The sequence below is a fragment of the Pseudorca crassidens genome, chromosome 1, assembly GCF_039906515.1.
Source record: "Pseudorca crassidens isolate mPseCra1 chromosome 1, mPseCra1.hap1, whole genome shotgun sequence".
In the NCBI taxonomy this organism is placed as follows: Eukaryota; Metazoa; Chordata; class Mammalia; order Artiodactyla; family Delphinidae; genus Pseudorca; species Pseudorca crassidens.
In genome coordinates, this window is record NC_090296.1 from 149,238,543 (window position 1) to 149,252,200 (window position 13,658).

The 13,658-nt window shown below is 52.1% G+C and overlaps 1 protein-coding gene across 7 annotated transcripts in view; it reads right to left on the reverse strand.

Annotated features, from left to right (window-relative positions):
* Positions 1–1,767: 1,767 nt before the first annotated feature.
* Positions 1,768–13,658, reverse strand: part of ARNT2 (aryl hydrocarbon receptor nuclear translocator 2) — a 199,352-nt gene continuing 187,461 nt past the window's right edge. For 5 of the 7 annotated variants that reach the window (XM_067698654.1, XM_067698659.1, XM_067698642.1 and 2 more), the window contains exons 18-19: positions 7,809–8,050; positions 1,768–6,320 (exon numbers count right to left, since the gene is read on the reverse strand). In XM_067698654.1, coding sequence (XP_067554755.1) covers positions 6,222–6,320; positions 7,809–8,050 — 341 coding nt within the window. In that variant the 3' untranslated portion in view covers positions 1,768–6,221. The remainder of the gene's footprint in view (positions 6,321–7,808; positions 8,051–13,658) is intronic. The other 2 variants (XM_067698648.1, XM_067698664.1) reach the window with 1 other exon arrangement.

The following is a 13,658-nucleotide window of genomic DNA, read 5'->3' on the forward strand; positions in this document are numbered from 1 at the left end:
CTGTGCTCCGCAACGGGAGAGGCCACAACAGGGAGAGGCCCGCGTACAGCAAAAAAAAAAAAAAAAACCTTCCCTGACTTGATTTCATAAATATATTTTCCTAGATTTTTTTCTAAATATTTTACATATATTGCTTTTAACACTCAGATGTTTTCATCTGTGTGGAATTTATCTTTTGTATATTGTGTAAGATAAGCATATAATTACTTCTTTTCCTATGTGCTTTTCCCCAGCACCATTTATTGGAAGTCTGTCTGGTCGCCATGATTTGTAGTGCTGACTTGCAAATAACAGTCTCCGGCTCGCTTCAGTGGCACGTGTACCAAATATTCTCTTTTCTGAATGTGTGTACTTCCACGTTCTTTGCGGTGTTCTGTGGGTCTAGTTTTCTATCTCTATGCCAATCCACACTTTTAATTATGACGTTTCCAGGAGCCTCGTAGTTTGAATGTTCCATCTTTCTCCTTCTCTTCTTCTTCCTCGTTCGTTCTCTTCTTTTTTCTAAAATATCATATTAAAATGTATTGGCTATTCTTTTTTGTCTTCTTCTTCCATAGGAAATTGGGGATCACTTTGTCAAATTCCACAAAAAACTCTCCTGCTATGATTTTTACAGCCACTTAATTTAGACATAATTTATGCAAAACATAATTTAAAGAACCCATCTTAAGTGAACAATTTCATGAGTTTTGTCATTTAAATACACGTTTGTGACCTTTGAATTTTTAAAGTCCAATTTGTCATTTTCTCCTTTTACAGGTCATGCGTTTGGTCTAGTACCCAAGAGATCTATGCCTAACTCAAGGACGCAAAATTTTCTCCTGTGTACATTTATTTTATTTTTAAAAATATTTTCTTCTTAAATAACCACAATCACTTGTTGATGGGGTGTGTGCACCACTTCTCAAAACTTGGAATCGGATGGATTTCGTCACCTTCACTTTCTGTTCCGCACTTACATTCCCTGTAGTACTTGCTTTTGTTTGGTTTGGTTTGTCTGTGCCGTGTTGCTTGCTAGATCTTAGTTCCCCGACCAGGGATTGAACCTGGGCCTATGGCAGTGAAAGCACCGAGTCCTAACCACTGGACGGCCAGGGAATTCCCACCTCCCGTGTGCAATTAAATATGTGTAGTTTCTTTTATGTCAGTAGTAGCTCAATAACGCTGTAAAAAATAACAATGCTAAACGTTTGATGGAAAACAGTTTCCAAGTGATTTTAGTCTGCCATTTTGCTAGAATCCAAATGGTCCTCTTTCAACAGAGAAGGTTAGATTCTGTAAGCATTTACTAGAAGTTTGAGCATATTAAAATACTAATTTAATTATGGAAGAATTTTAAAAAGAAATAATTACTGTAGAGGTTTGAAGAGGACAGTATATACAGGGTTTTGTAATGAGACCTAAGATCAAATCTTGGTTCTGTCATTTCCTTCCTGTGTGTTCTTAGATAAGTCACTTAACTTCTCTGAGTCCCAGTTTCTTAATCTATAAACCAGGAATAAAATCCACAGAGCAGAGGTTTATAATGATAATAAAAATTGCATTTGCAAAGAGCCTTCTAGAGGGCCTTGTCTAACATAAAAGCCAAGAATTATTAGTTTCTTTTTTTAATTTTACATAGCTAGACCCCCTGACAGAGTCACTACACCCTTTCCTGGCTACAACACAACACAGCCCTTAGGAAGCGTAATACGAGATAATCTCCCAAACTCCAAGAGTAGGTTCTACGAATTGTTCAATTACAAAGTTGGCCTGGGCTATTCAGCGTTCAGAGCAAAGCCATTTTTATTGTAATGAAATTTTAAAAGGCAGTTACATTAGTTACACATATACACAACTGACTTAATAACTGTTAGTCATAGAGAACATTCAAGCAATACAACTGATGATTTATTCACAGCACAGTTCACATTCATAAGAAGAAAGGTTAAAAGAGAAACGATTAAGTGCTTAAATTGTCCACTGAAGCTCATCTGTGAACTCTCTCGCTTTTGAAGGAAAATGAGATTGTTACTGGTAGCAAGCTGGCCTGGTCCTGTGAAACCCCCCCCTTTTCCCACCTCCACAGTCACTGGCCCATAGGCTCTGGCCCCAAGACCCAGGCACACCTACATGTGAAATTGTGCCTGCATCGTTGTGTGATGCCGCTTCAAGTTGCCCCAGACGCCTGGCAGCCGGGGAAAAGGAGGACAGCCAGTTCCCTTCATATGCAAGAAGAGAATCTGGCACAGGGGGAAGGGTTGCAACGGACAAGTTGGGTTGTCCCAACTTGTCAGGGCACAAGTCAGGGCACGGCGACCTCATGACCAAACCCATACTTTCTAGTAGAACAAGGAGCATTTCCATCCTGACTTGTTACTGGCTAGGGCTGTTAGGTGACTGGCTTGGTCTTGCTAATATGACAGGTCGTAACTGTTAGGGGGCAGGTGGGCCCAGGGGGGAGAGGTTCACTGCTCATCTGCTGGCCCAGGTACTGATGTGTCTGGAAGGGAACACACTCATTTCCCCGGGACCTGCCTCGTCTCTCGGCCAAGCCCGGCCGCAGCACTGATAGTGTCCAGGGTGGCTCGTCTGGGGAACACGGTCTCCTTATTGGGACAGGAGATCCACGCTCCCCGATGTCAGTTCCATCAGCTATCAGAATCCTACTCGTTGCAACAGGTATTCAGGAAACAACAGAAGGGTTGAATTTGATAAACCGGGAAGCAGAGAAGAATGTGGCTGTTTGTGATGCTCTATTGCTCCCTGAAACCAAAACTAAAGACAAAGCTAGTGGGGAGCAACACAGAGGCAGGGTGTTCTAGAACCTCCGGAGCCACTGTCGCAGTTCCCTAACCAAGTCCAGGCCGAGCCTCAGCGTGGCTGCGTCTGCGTCCTCACCAATAGTTCAGGCAGCCACCATCTGGCCCTTTTGGGTGGAAAGCCTTCTGTTTGCTCAGCCTAAGGAAAGCCAGCCGAAGGCCTAGTAGCTGTGAGATGAGGTGTGTGTGAGGAAGAGAGTCCCAGAGCCAAAGTCCTAGGTGTTGCTCACCTTCCCAACCCAGCTTTGCCTCCGTCTCCAGTAGGAGAGGGATCAGGGCCAAAGGCCACGCCGACGCAGGGGCCGTGGGCATCCTGGCCTCCTGGCTGGGCGGGACTGGTGAGGGAGGTTCTTCTGCAAACTGGGGTAATTAGACCCTCTAGGGCTTTAATTCTCACCCCAGTTTGTCTTAAAATTCCCTGGGGAGAGAATCCCTCAGATGTGGGATCCTCTGGGTCTTCTCTGTTCCTTAGTGGCTTCTAAGAATCACAACCAAAGAGTGGAATGGGGAATAGAGAAAATAGAGAACTCGAGCTGTGGGTCAGACTGCAGTCAGACTCCCCTCGCGGGCTCTGGGGACAAAGCTGGAAGGGGGACGTGGGGCCTATTTAGTCACGATGCTCCCCCTTTATGTCTGGCTTTCAGTCGCCCATGAATCCTTGCCTTCTAGAACTGAGTGGTCCTCACCCTAGATGCTGTGTAAGTGGGTGAAGTAGATGAAAGGTCCCTGGGGGCAAGGCTGTCCTTTTTTTTTTGTTTTGTTTTTTGCTGTACGCGGGCCTCTCACTGCTGCGGCCTCTCCCGCTGCGGAGCACAGGCTCCGGACGCGCAGGCTCAGCGGCCATGGTTCACGGGCCCAGCATGTGGGATCTTCCCGGACCAGGGCACGAACCCGCATCCCCTGCATCGGCAGGCGGACTCTCAACCACTGCGCCACCAGGGAAGCCCCCTCCTCTGTCCTTTTGCATCCCCTCAGCACCCAGCACAGCCCAGGTGGGCTGGGCCTAGTCGGCGTGCCGACCAGTGTGTACCCCTCAGAAAATCCCCAAGTGCCCTCTGAAACCAGAAGGAAAGACAAACATACCCCCATCCCCCGCCAACCTTCCAAACCCAGAGACGAAACGCCACAGGAAGTCCACTTTCATTTCACTGAGAAACCATTCTTTGATCCAAAAGCTATTCTTGTGCCTTTCTGGGAAATAATTAAGCCCACCGCCTGTGGCAAGATCAGGGCTGGGGGTAGGGGTGGGCAGAGGTGGCCCCAGGGGCAGGGCACGCCTGGGAGCCCTTTGTGGGTCTAGTACTGACAGGGTGTGTGGAGTTTCAGCCACGTGCCATTTTCCCAGAAGCCAAAAGGCTCCTAAGGGTGAAAGGCTATCATGTGCGTCTAAACCCCACGTCCTATCACCACTACATACAAAAGGATTAAGAGCCACTCTAGAAACTGTAACGTCAGTGTTAATTTAGAGCCTAGGAACCGGGATCACACAAAGCTACCGGACAAAGGCATTCTCCTGAACAATGGTGGACTATAATAGCTGGAGCTCTCCAGGCAAGACTCGGCACACACCCCCTCTGGATGCCAGCCAGGGCTGGGCTTTTAATGCAGAACTTTAGAGGATGAGAGCAAACGCTCTCCCCTGGCTCCTTGCTAGAGGCCAGGCTCACTCCCCACTCAGGCAGCCTAGAAGCAACTCCATTCTGCCTGGCCCAGCTGTTTCCCAGCCAGGTGCCTGACAGGGGTCAGCCGGAAGGGAAGGCTTTCCCCGTGGATGGGCTCCTCCAGCTGCCCCGAGGCAGCCACGCACCGGCAGCGTTTCTCCCCTTTAGGAGTCGGTGAGCTGATGGGATGCTGATGCAGGACAGGAAAGGAAGAGAACATGAGAGTTTCTTTCCTTAGCGTCAAGGGCACGCGAGGGGCAGAGGTAAGTAAAAATGGAGGGATGGATTCTTCAATTGACCTCCTCAAATCTGAGGGAAACACAGCAAGCCAGGGACCGGGGGCTCAGAGGTCAGCCAGGTAGAAGCTTCTAGAAGTCAGCTCTTACTCTTTCTTGAGACCACCTGAGGAATTCAAAGCCCTGGCGAGTATGCGGCAGAATCAGAACTGGAACCAAAACTGGAGCCGGAGCCCCGCAATCCCCCCCCACCCCCTGCCTCCGCCCCCCGAGATGCCACTGTTCCCAGCCGGCTGAAGAGAGGACGCTCGGGCAACCTGGTGGGGAACGTCTCAGAGCTCCCACCTCCACGCACAGGGTTCACCCACCCCTCAGTCATCTCCAGAGCTTGGTCCCAGGAAGGCACCCTGTGGCACAGAAGGACCGGGAGGCCTGGGCGCCCTGCCCTCCCCCTTACACCCCCATGGGGGCCAGGGTCTCTGTGAGCTCAAGGGGTGCTCCCTGCAGCCATCGGGCGGGGACAAAGCCCGGCTCTCACCAACAGGGCAAGGATGAGAAACCTGGCGGAACCAGGAGAGGCCGCTCTTCAGACACAGAGAGGAAAGGGTGGGCACTCTCGTGGGCTCTGAATCTGCACGTGGGGGGCTTGGACCAAAGAACTGACCCGTCAAAGTGAGCAGCTCCCGGCCAGGACTCCTGGTGACGCTGTCAAGTGCCCGTCTGCTCAGGTCAGCCTGTCCGCCCGGTGCCCAGGCCCTGGGCCCTGCTTCCTCCGGCCACAGGGGGTCCTGCTCAGCTTGGACGGGGCTGCACATCCGGATGTCACTCTCGCCACACACCCTGGATTCTAGACCCTCACTGTGGCCGCACACGACAGACACGGGGCACAACACATCCGTCAGGACAAGGATTCACATCACACTGCACCACGTACACACGTCTCACGGCACGACAGACGCACAGACAGACGTGGCTGAGACAGGGCCCAGAGGAGCCGGCGTCCCCCCCGGCGTCCCCAGGCTCCTCCTCTCCAGCTCCGAGAACAAAGCCTGTGCATCCTGTTCACCTCTTTCCCCAACACCCCCTAAGCCCCACCCGGACACAGGAGTTAAAGGCCCGAAGAAACCAGATTCCAGCTTCCTGGGCAGGCCTGAGGGTGCCGCTCGGGCTCTCTGAGCTGTAACTGAACTTTTTATAGATGAAAATTGTCTAATATGAGATTATTCACAACCAGGTTTTAAGAACCCAATGGGCTCGCCTCCCAAGCACAGACACGTAAAATACAATAAATACTACCAGCCCCCAACGTCTACTGGGCTCCTCGTCGGTGGCCGAGCAGCTGCAGCTGTGGGTTAGAAGCTGAGCAACACCACGGCAGTGAGGGGAACACGGGGGGCGAGATGTCTTCTGCTGGGGGGTCCCGCGGCAGGGCAAGCAGGGCGCGGGGGGGGGCCCCGTTCACGTGGGCGTAGATGTCACAGCATGGGGGGCACTGCCCGGTGGAAGCCTCGCTCTGTCTGCAGCTACTCAGAAAACGGCGGGAACATGCCCAGGTCAGCAAAGTCTTCAATGTTATAGTTGCCGGTCCCCTGGGTTGGATCTCCTGGCATGGGCAGCATGTCCTGCAGGAGAGAAGAAAAGAAAGGGCAGGGGAGTCGGCTCATCCTTCTGGACACCGGCACGTCCCAGGAGCCCAGCCTGCCAGCCACCCTCACGGTCATCTCTCTAAGGGGGCGGCCCAGGAACACGCCACCGGCCACCTGAGGGATGCTCTGAGACGGTCCTCAAATGTCTGAGATCCTGGGAAGCTGTTGTCTCCTGGGAGCTGTCATTCCAGCACACAAACACAACGTCAGGACACGACCTTTCTCTATTTAAAACTGAGCCAGGACACAGGGTGGACAAGAGGCCCACTGGTGGGGAGAACCCAGCTTGGTGCCAAGCAAGGTACATACAACTGACGATCAAAATGCAGCAGCACTGCAACATGGGGAGGGGCAAAAGGAGGGCTACGTGTGTGAACAGCTGAGTGGCCTGTCTTCACTGTATATATCTAGGGCAAGGCCAAATCCCTGCAAGGTTAGACTTCACCTTTAACAAGTCCTTCAAGTTCTCTGGGCCTCAGACTACCCAACCAGAAAATCCGAGGAGCTATATTTCCATCCCTTATGGCAAATGTCCCAAAGTGTGTTGTGTCCAATTCTTGGCCCATGAGATACTCTGGGAGGAAAGAATTCTGTGGACAAATGAGTTTGGGAAACAAGATATACTTTGCCTACCTCCTAAAAATCCTCAGTCCTCGTTAGTATAATAAAGGCTCTGATAAGTCCTGCAGTCAAGAAACCGACTAAGTCTGTTTAATCATGTTTCACAAACTTATTTGACCAAGAATTCTTTTTAGCATCGTGACCATGAAGAACGAGGTTAGGGAATTCTGCCTTACATGGCAGTTGTGAGGCATAAGAATGGGCTGGGGCTGAGCCTTATGGATGGAGGAAGGAGGGGCTAATCATTATAGGTCAGGGTACCTCTCTGCATATGTAAAAGGATCCTGCCCCTTTGCGGACCTGGAGTGACATCTGGGTTCTAGACTTTTGTCTCTGAAGATGCTGCTCGACCTGGTGGGAAAGGTGCTTGGGATGAGGGTGGGGTAAAGGGAAAGCTCTCCCTTGAGAAGGGGGATCTTAGTCTGCGGGTCTCAGAGCCCTACCCCCAGGTGCTTCCTCCCCCATCCTCGCTCTGCGGGGCAGGCTCTGGGACATGACAGAAGGCACCTGGGGCTCCCTCATGAAGACCTGGTGGGGTGGATGGAGCATAAGCCGGTTCATGCCCCCAACAGGAGCCTTTCCCCAGTGAGAACTTTTCTGGCTGAGAAGTGGAACTCCGAACACCCCGAAGGGGCTGCGTCCTGCACCATGGGGCTGCCGGCAGCGTCCACTGCTGCTGCACACTTAGGTCAGGGCTGCCCCAGGCGCGAGGGATGGACCAGGAATGGCTCAAGAAACTCAGAGTGGCAAGGCGCCCAGGCAGCCTCACGAGAAGAGCCAAGCCTCCTACTGGACCCCCCCAAGTCAGGGCTACTACCTTCCCTGGGAGGGGCCGGCACTCACAGTCTCTATCGGCAGTCGTGCTGTGGCAGGGAGGCAGAGACCGAGGGGGACAGGAAGCAGAGAGAGGCGCCGGTACCTACGAGAAGGCGGTGCTCGCTGATTTACCTGGAACACTTCAGTCTGACCCGGCGGCTGGTGGGACGGCTGCTCACCGCTCTGCTGTCCGTGGTGCTGGCTTTGCCACTGCGACCAGACTTCCGAGGGCCGCCCTTGGAACTGCCCGCTACCTTGTCCACTTTCAGCTGAAAGATCCGACGCACAGGACACTTCCTTTAAAAGCCATCCCGTGGCTCTGGGAGACCTAAGAACCACTGCAGCCCAGAGGGTCCCACATTTCTGAAAGGCGCGTTCCATCCAGAGCTGGCTGACTGTGTTCGCTGTGCCCCTCTCTCTCACGCTGGCTGATAGATAAGAGGTTGGCTGTGCACCCGAGAGCTGGATGGGTGAAACAGGAAAGGGGGCTCTCTGGCGAATGGCGCAGGGACCGGCTGGACAGGGTGGCTCTCCCTGCGTGCACCTGCCAGGTGACCCAGGCCGGAAGCCTCAGAGCCCTCGGCCCTCTGTGATCACTGTTGGAGGCTTGCTTCCGTGGGGCCTGTCTGTGGCTGAGAGCAGCCCTCTCCTTGACATGTACGAGAAGGGAGAGGCGGTCCCTGCCACTCTAGATGCCCCTGAGCTCACAGGCCGCTCCTTAAAGGAACCTGGCCCCGACAGAGGAAGAGCCTCACTCAGCAAGCCCTGACCTCCGGCAGCCTCGCTGCCTTTTGGGCAACTTGGTTGAAGCCACGTGGGGCGCTCCACAAGGTCCTTCCACGGGGGTCCAGAGCCATGGCCCTTTCTGCCCATCTCTTTAGCTGAGGGTCTCTCAGCACCACTGGTTTGGGAGGAAAGGCATCTGGGTACAGCTTAGACGAGAAGACAGGTCTCTTTGTGGGAATCAGCAAATTATAATTTGTAAGTGAGAGCAACCTTGCTTCTGTCTACACTTTACAAAAAGTACCCCATGGAAAAACAGAAACGAAGAAAAATGAGCAGAATTTTGTCTAAAACATTTAAAGATTCAACCCGAGGGGGTAGTTTATCCTAAGGTGTATAAAAAAAACCCACAGGAACTTCTCGTTCCAAACCATTCAATAACATTTTGGAGGCAATGGGCTCACTGTCAAGCTCTGGGTGGCAGGACAGGCCCCATCGTGGCTCCCTTGCTCTTTCAACAGTCCCACCGATCCCAGGCGACCCTACGTACCACCTGATGAGCGAACACTGGGTTAATCTGGGGGATGGCTAGACAGTGCGCAGGGGGAAGAATCAATCCCTCCCTCTCACACACATACATCTCACCTACTGCCTGAGATATAAACGGCTTTAATAAGACATACACTCCCTTGAAAGCTTCACCACTGGTGCCTTCCAAGCTCTGCACGATCACAGTTGGTAAAGGGGTTTAGAAAATCAGGGAAGGATACAATTCCCTATTTCAGCACAAGAGGGATTTAAATCTGTCGTGTATGTAGGATTCTGTTGTTAAAAAAAAAATGCGTCTGGCTTTGCTGAAATGCCTTTACCTGAGACTCTCTCATGAGACTCCCTGGGCCAGGAGGAGCTCTTTCATAGAATCACGTCCCCTGGCCCAGTTTCGGAATGGGACAATCTAGAACAGGCCTGGTACGGCAAGATTAAAGGCACAGCGGCCCCAGCTGGCACAGTGAGGGAAGCCCCACTGGCCAGACACTCGGTCCCCATCCTGGAGGCCCAGGAGGCTAAGCACAAGCTGGGCCACCTGTTGCTTGGAGGGAGGATGGATGGACACAGCCACCTCTGCTGAAAGCAAGGCTGGGGCACAGCATGAGGTCTGTCCTCACATATTCAGAGATGACTGCCTCTCAGGAGTCCTCCGGCTTCCTCCAGGACCTTCCTGCCACAGTGATCTATGCTGGAGTCCTGCCCATCATGAATTCATTCTCTCCACTCTTCTTTCCTACGTGGCCTGAGTGTGTCTCCCAAATTCATATGTGGAAGGTCCAGCCGTCAGTATCTCAGACTGTGACTGTATTCAGAGAAGGGGCCTTTAAAGAGGCAGTTAGGGGGACTTCCCTGGTGGTCCGGTGGTTAAGAATCCACCTTCCAATGCAGGGAACCTGGCTTCGATCCCTAGTTGGGGAACTAAGATCCCACATGCCACGGGGCAACTAAGCCCACGTGCCACAACTAGAGAGCCCGTGCGCCACAGCGCAACTACTGAGCCTGTGCGCCACAGCTAGAGAGAAGCTTGCATGCCGGAACTGAGATCCCGCATGCCGCAACTAAGACTTGACGCAGGAAAATAAATAAATAAATATTAAAAAAAAAGAGACAATTAAGGTGAGATGAGCTCATATGGGTGGACCCTGATCCAATATGACTGGTGTTCTTATAAGAAGAAGAAATCCGGACACAGGCACAGAGGGAAGACCATGTGAAGACCCAGGGAGAAGGTGGCCATCTACAAGACAAAGAGAGAGGCCTCAGAAGAAACCCACCCTGCTGACACCTTGATCTCAGACTTCCGGCCTACAGAACGGTGAGAAAGTAAGTTTCTGCTGTTTAAGTCACCCAGCCTGCGGTATTTTGTGATGGCGGCCCTAGCAGACGAGTACAGGCTCCTCAAGCCCCATGTCTACCTCTCCTTCCCTTTGCTGGCCATACACACAGCGTCTTCTCACCTTTCCCTCCCTCCTCCACGCTCTGCAATCACTCTGCAGTGAAGTCTGTATAGCCGAGCCCAACCCAACAGAAATTCAAATTCAATTCTCATTGTTAAGCTCTCTTGGGTATCGACACTTATGACCACCACCTTCTTGGAATTGTTTGGCTGACCTCTCCAACTACACCTGAGTTTGGTTCCACCACCTCCTACGCCACTCCTTGCCAGGCGCCCCCTGGCTCTTACATATGTCTCCGCCCCTGAACATGGGCTGAATGCAGAGGTCTGAGTTAGGCCTTCCCTTTGATCAGCAGACAGGAAGGGGGCAACCTCTTCTATCCCCATGAACTGATTCGTTGATTCATGGGCAGGTATTTCCCGAGCTCCCACTCTGATCCAGCCTCCAGGCGAGTACTGTACATACACTGGGAAACAAGACAGTTCCTAGGAGCTTTACAGCATGGTTGGGGGAGAGGAGTAAGCAGCTATGTCCATCCAGTTGTAAGCTGTGCTATAAGAAGGTTGAGCAGAGCTGTAATAAGAAACCTCTTAGGAGGGAGACCTAACCTAGTTATGGCAAGTAGAAAATGCTTTTCAGAGACTTCACTTGAGAGCAGAAGGGGAATAGTTAGTAGTTAACCAGGCGTAAGGCTTGGAGGTGGGGTTAAAAAGCATTCCAGACACAAGGATCAGTCCGTACAAGACGTGGCAGTGAAGAGGGTCCGTTCCACCCAGGGACCTACAGGAGGTTCCGGACGCCAAAGGGCCCGGAAGAGTGTGACCCAGCTGGAGGGCACACCAGGGTCAGGTCCCACACCATGAGGGCAGCAGAGAACTGCTGAAGGCTCTTAGGCTGAGGTGTGTCGCACACAGACCTTCACGTTTGGGAAGGTCACCCTGTCAGTGGACGAGGGGACAAGGTGAGGGGGAAGAAGCCCAGGTAGCATGAGGCTGCGGGAGTAATCCTTGCAGGAGGTGACAGTAGCACCAGACGTGAGGTGGAGAGAAGCGGATGGATCTGAGGTATTCTGGGGAGAGAGGTGCCAGGACTTGTGGACTGATGTTTGGCTGTGCTGAGGGGCGTGAAGGGAGGACCTGGGAGTGGCAGACTCACATCTCACATCTCTGGTGGTGTTTACAGCGCAGCTTCTCTCCTAAGCTTCGGGTCCATCTATCCACCTTAGGAGACGTGTCTAAACAGTATGACGGACACCTTGGACCCCTCACGCCTAAAACAATCGTCCCACCTCCTCGGACAGTCCAGACGGGGACACCACGCCTGTCAACTCTTTGCTCTCACCCAGCCCTCACGTCCAGTCACTCGCTGGGTTGTGCTGCATCCCCAAACACCCCTCCGCCCAGTCTCCTTCACTCCATCCATTCTCACAGCCGCCACCAGTGCTCCGAGCCGGGCCAGCACCCAATCTCCCCCAGACCCACGCAGCTACCAGGGTGGTCTTCCTACAACGGCATCCGCTGCTTAGAAACTAACACAGTCTCCCCTCGCCGCACCCCCCCCCCCACCCCATGGGAGTTCCCTGGCGGCCCAGTGGTCAGGACCTGGTGCTTTCACTGCTGTGGCCCCGGGTTCAATCCCTGGTCGGGAAACTAAGATCCCACAAGCCACGTGGCGCGGCCAAAAGAAAACAAAACAAAACAACACAGTCCCCCACCGTCCACATTCCTCAGAGGGGGCACACTCGAGCCTTCGGCATATGGTCCCTGTTTTTCAAACCCCACCTCCCCCTTCTTTGTGCCCCCAGCCCCTCTCACCCTAGTCACATGCCGTTGTAGACTTACCCCCCGCCCCAAACACTGCGCACCGCTCCGTCGCTGTGCTGCTGCACCTGTGGTCTCTCCGTCGTGGGCATCCTTCCCCTGCCCTGTGCCTGCAGGAATCTACTCACGCTCAAAGTCCCGACTGAACGTGACCCTGCACGACTGACTCCCTCAGTCATTCTGTCTTCTTCGCTCATCTGCAGCACTTGCATTGTCTCTCGGGATGGTGCCCATCATGCTACACTGACTCATCCCCAGATGGTGAGTAACTTAAGGCCAGAGATCTTATCTACGTCTGTCCCAGGCCTTACTGAGTATCCTGCCTGGAATAAAGGAGGCTTCAATAAGTATCTGCTGAAGGCAGGAATAAAGGAATGGAAAAAAGGAAGGGAAAGAGGGGAGGAGGCAGAAACATGAACATTCTGTACACTTTTACTTCTATTCCCCTTTGAGGCTTCCCGGACATCGCTGACTTATAATGAAACAAAAACACATTCTCTCATCAGTCTTCCTCGGTGACAGCCAGAGACAGGGTAGGGTGGAGGGGGCAGGAAGATTAGAGGAAGATTAGCTCTCCATTTGTATCTGGGGGTGATTCTACTAATTACAGGGACAAGATTGCAGAATAAAAATTCTTAAACTTCTGGGGAGGGAAGTGCTCTTCTTAAATGTGTGCAACAGAAAAAATCAAGTAACTGGATTGCTTTAGAAACAGCATAGACTAGCTAAGGAGGGAGGGAAAGGACTTAGTATTTTTGGAGTACTGACTATGTGCTAGGCATCGTGCTGGGTACTTTCTAGACACTATTTCATTTCATTTCTTCTTCACTCTGACTCTAAGAGATGGGCCCATCTTCCACGTTTTTCAGATGAGGAAACCGGGGCTCAAAGATGTCAAGAAATATCCCCAACTCATTTAGCTTATAAATGCCAGAGGCAGGGTTTGAACCTAATCTTTCTGACACTGAAGCCCACGTGCATTCATTTGATAAATACAGCTTTCATACTGAACCCTGACTATGTACCTGACACTGAGCAGGGTGTTGGGGATACAATGGATTGCAATGGCCCAATCCACTGAGACAGAAAGATGAGTACGTAGGCAACTGGAATTGTTAAGAGTGCTTATAAGGGAAGCAAGGGCAGTGTGGAGGGACAAAGGAGCGAGACCTAACTCAGTCTGCATCTTCCTGGAGAAAGTTACATCCAAAGACGATCTGCAGGATGAGTTCCCCGGCCATGTGGTAGGAGAGTTAAAGGGGAAAGCCCTCCCTCCAGCCTCTGCTACTGAAAGTTTTCCTGAGCTGCATTAGTGACCTCTCGGATTAAATAATGAGTCATAACTACGACATGACCTCTCCCGGATGACAGAGCCATGTGGGGTCTTA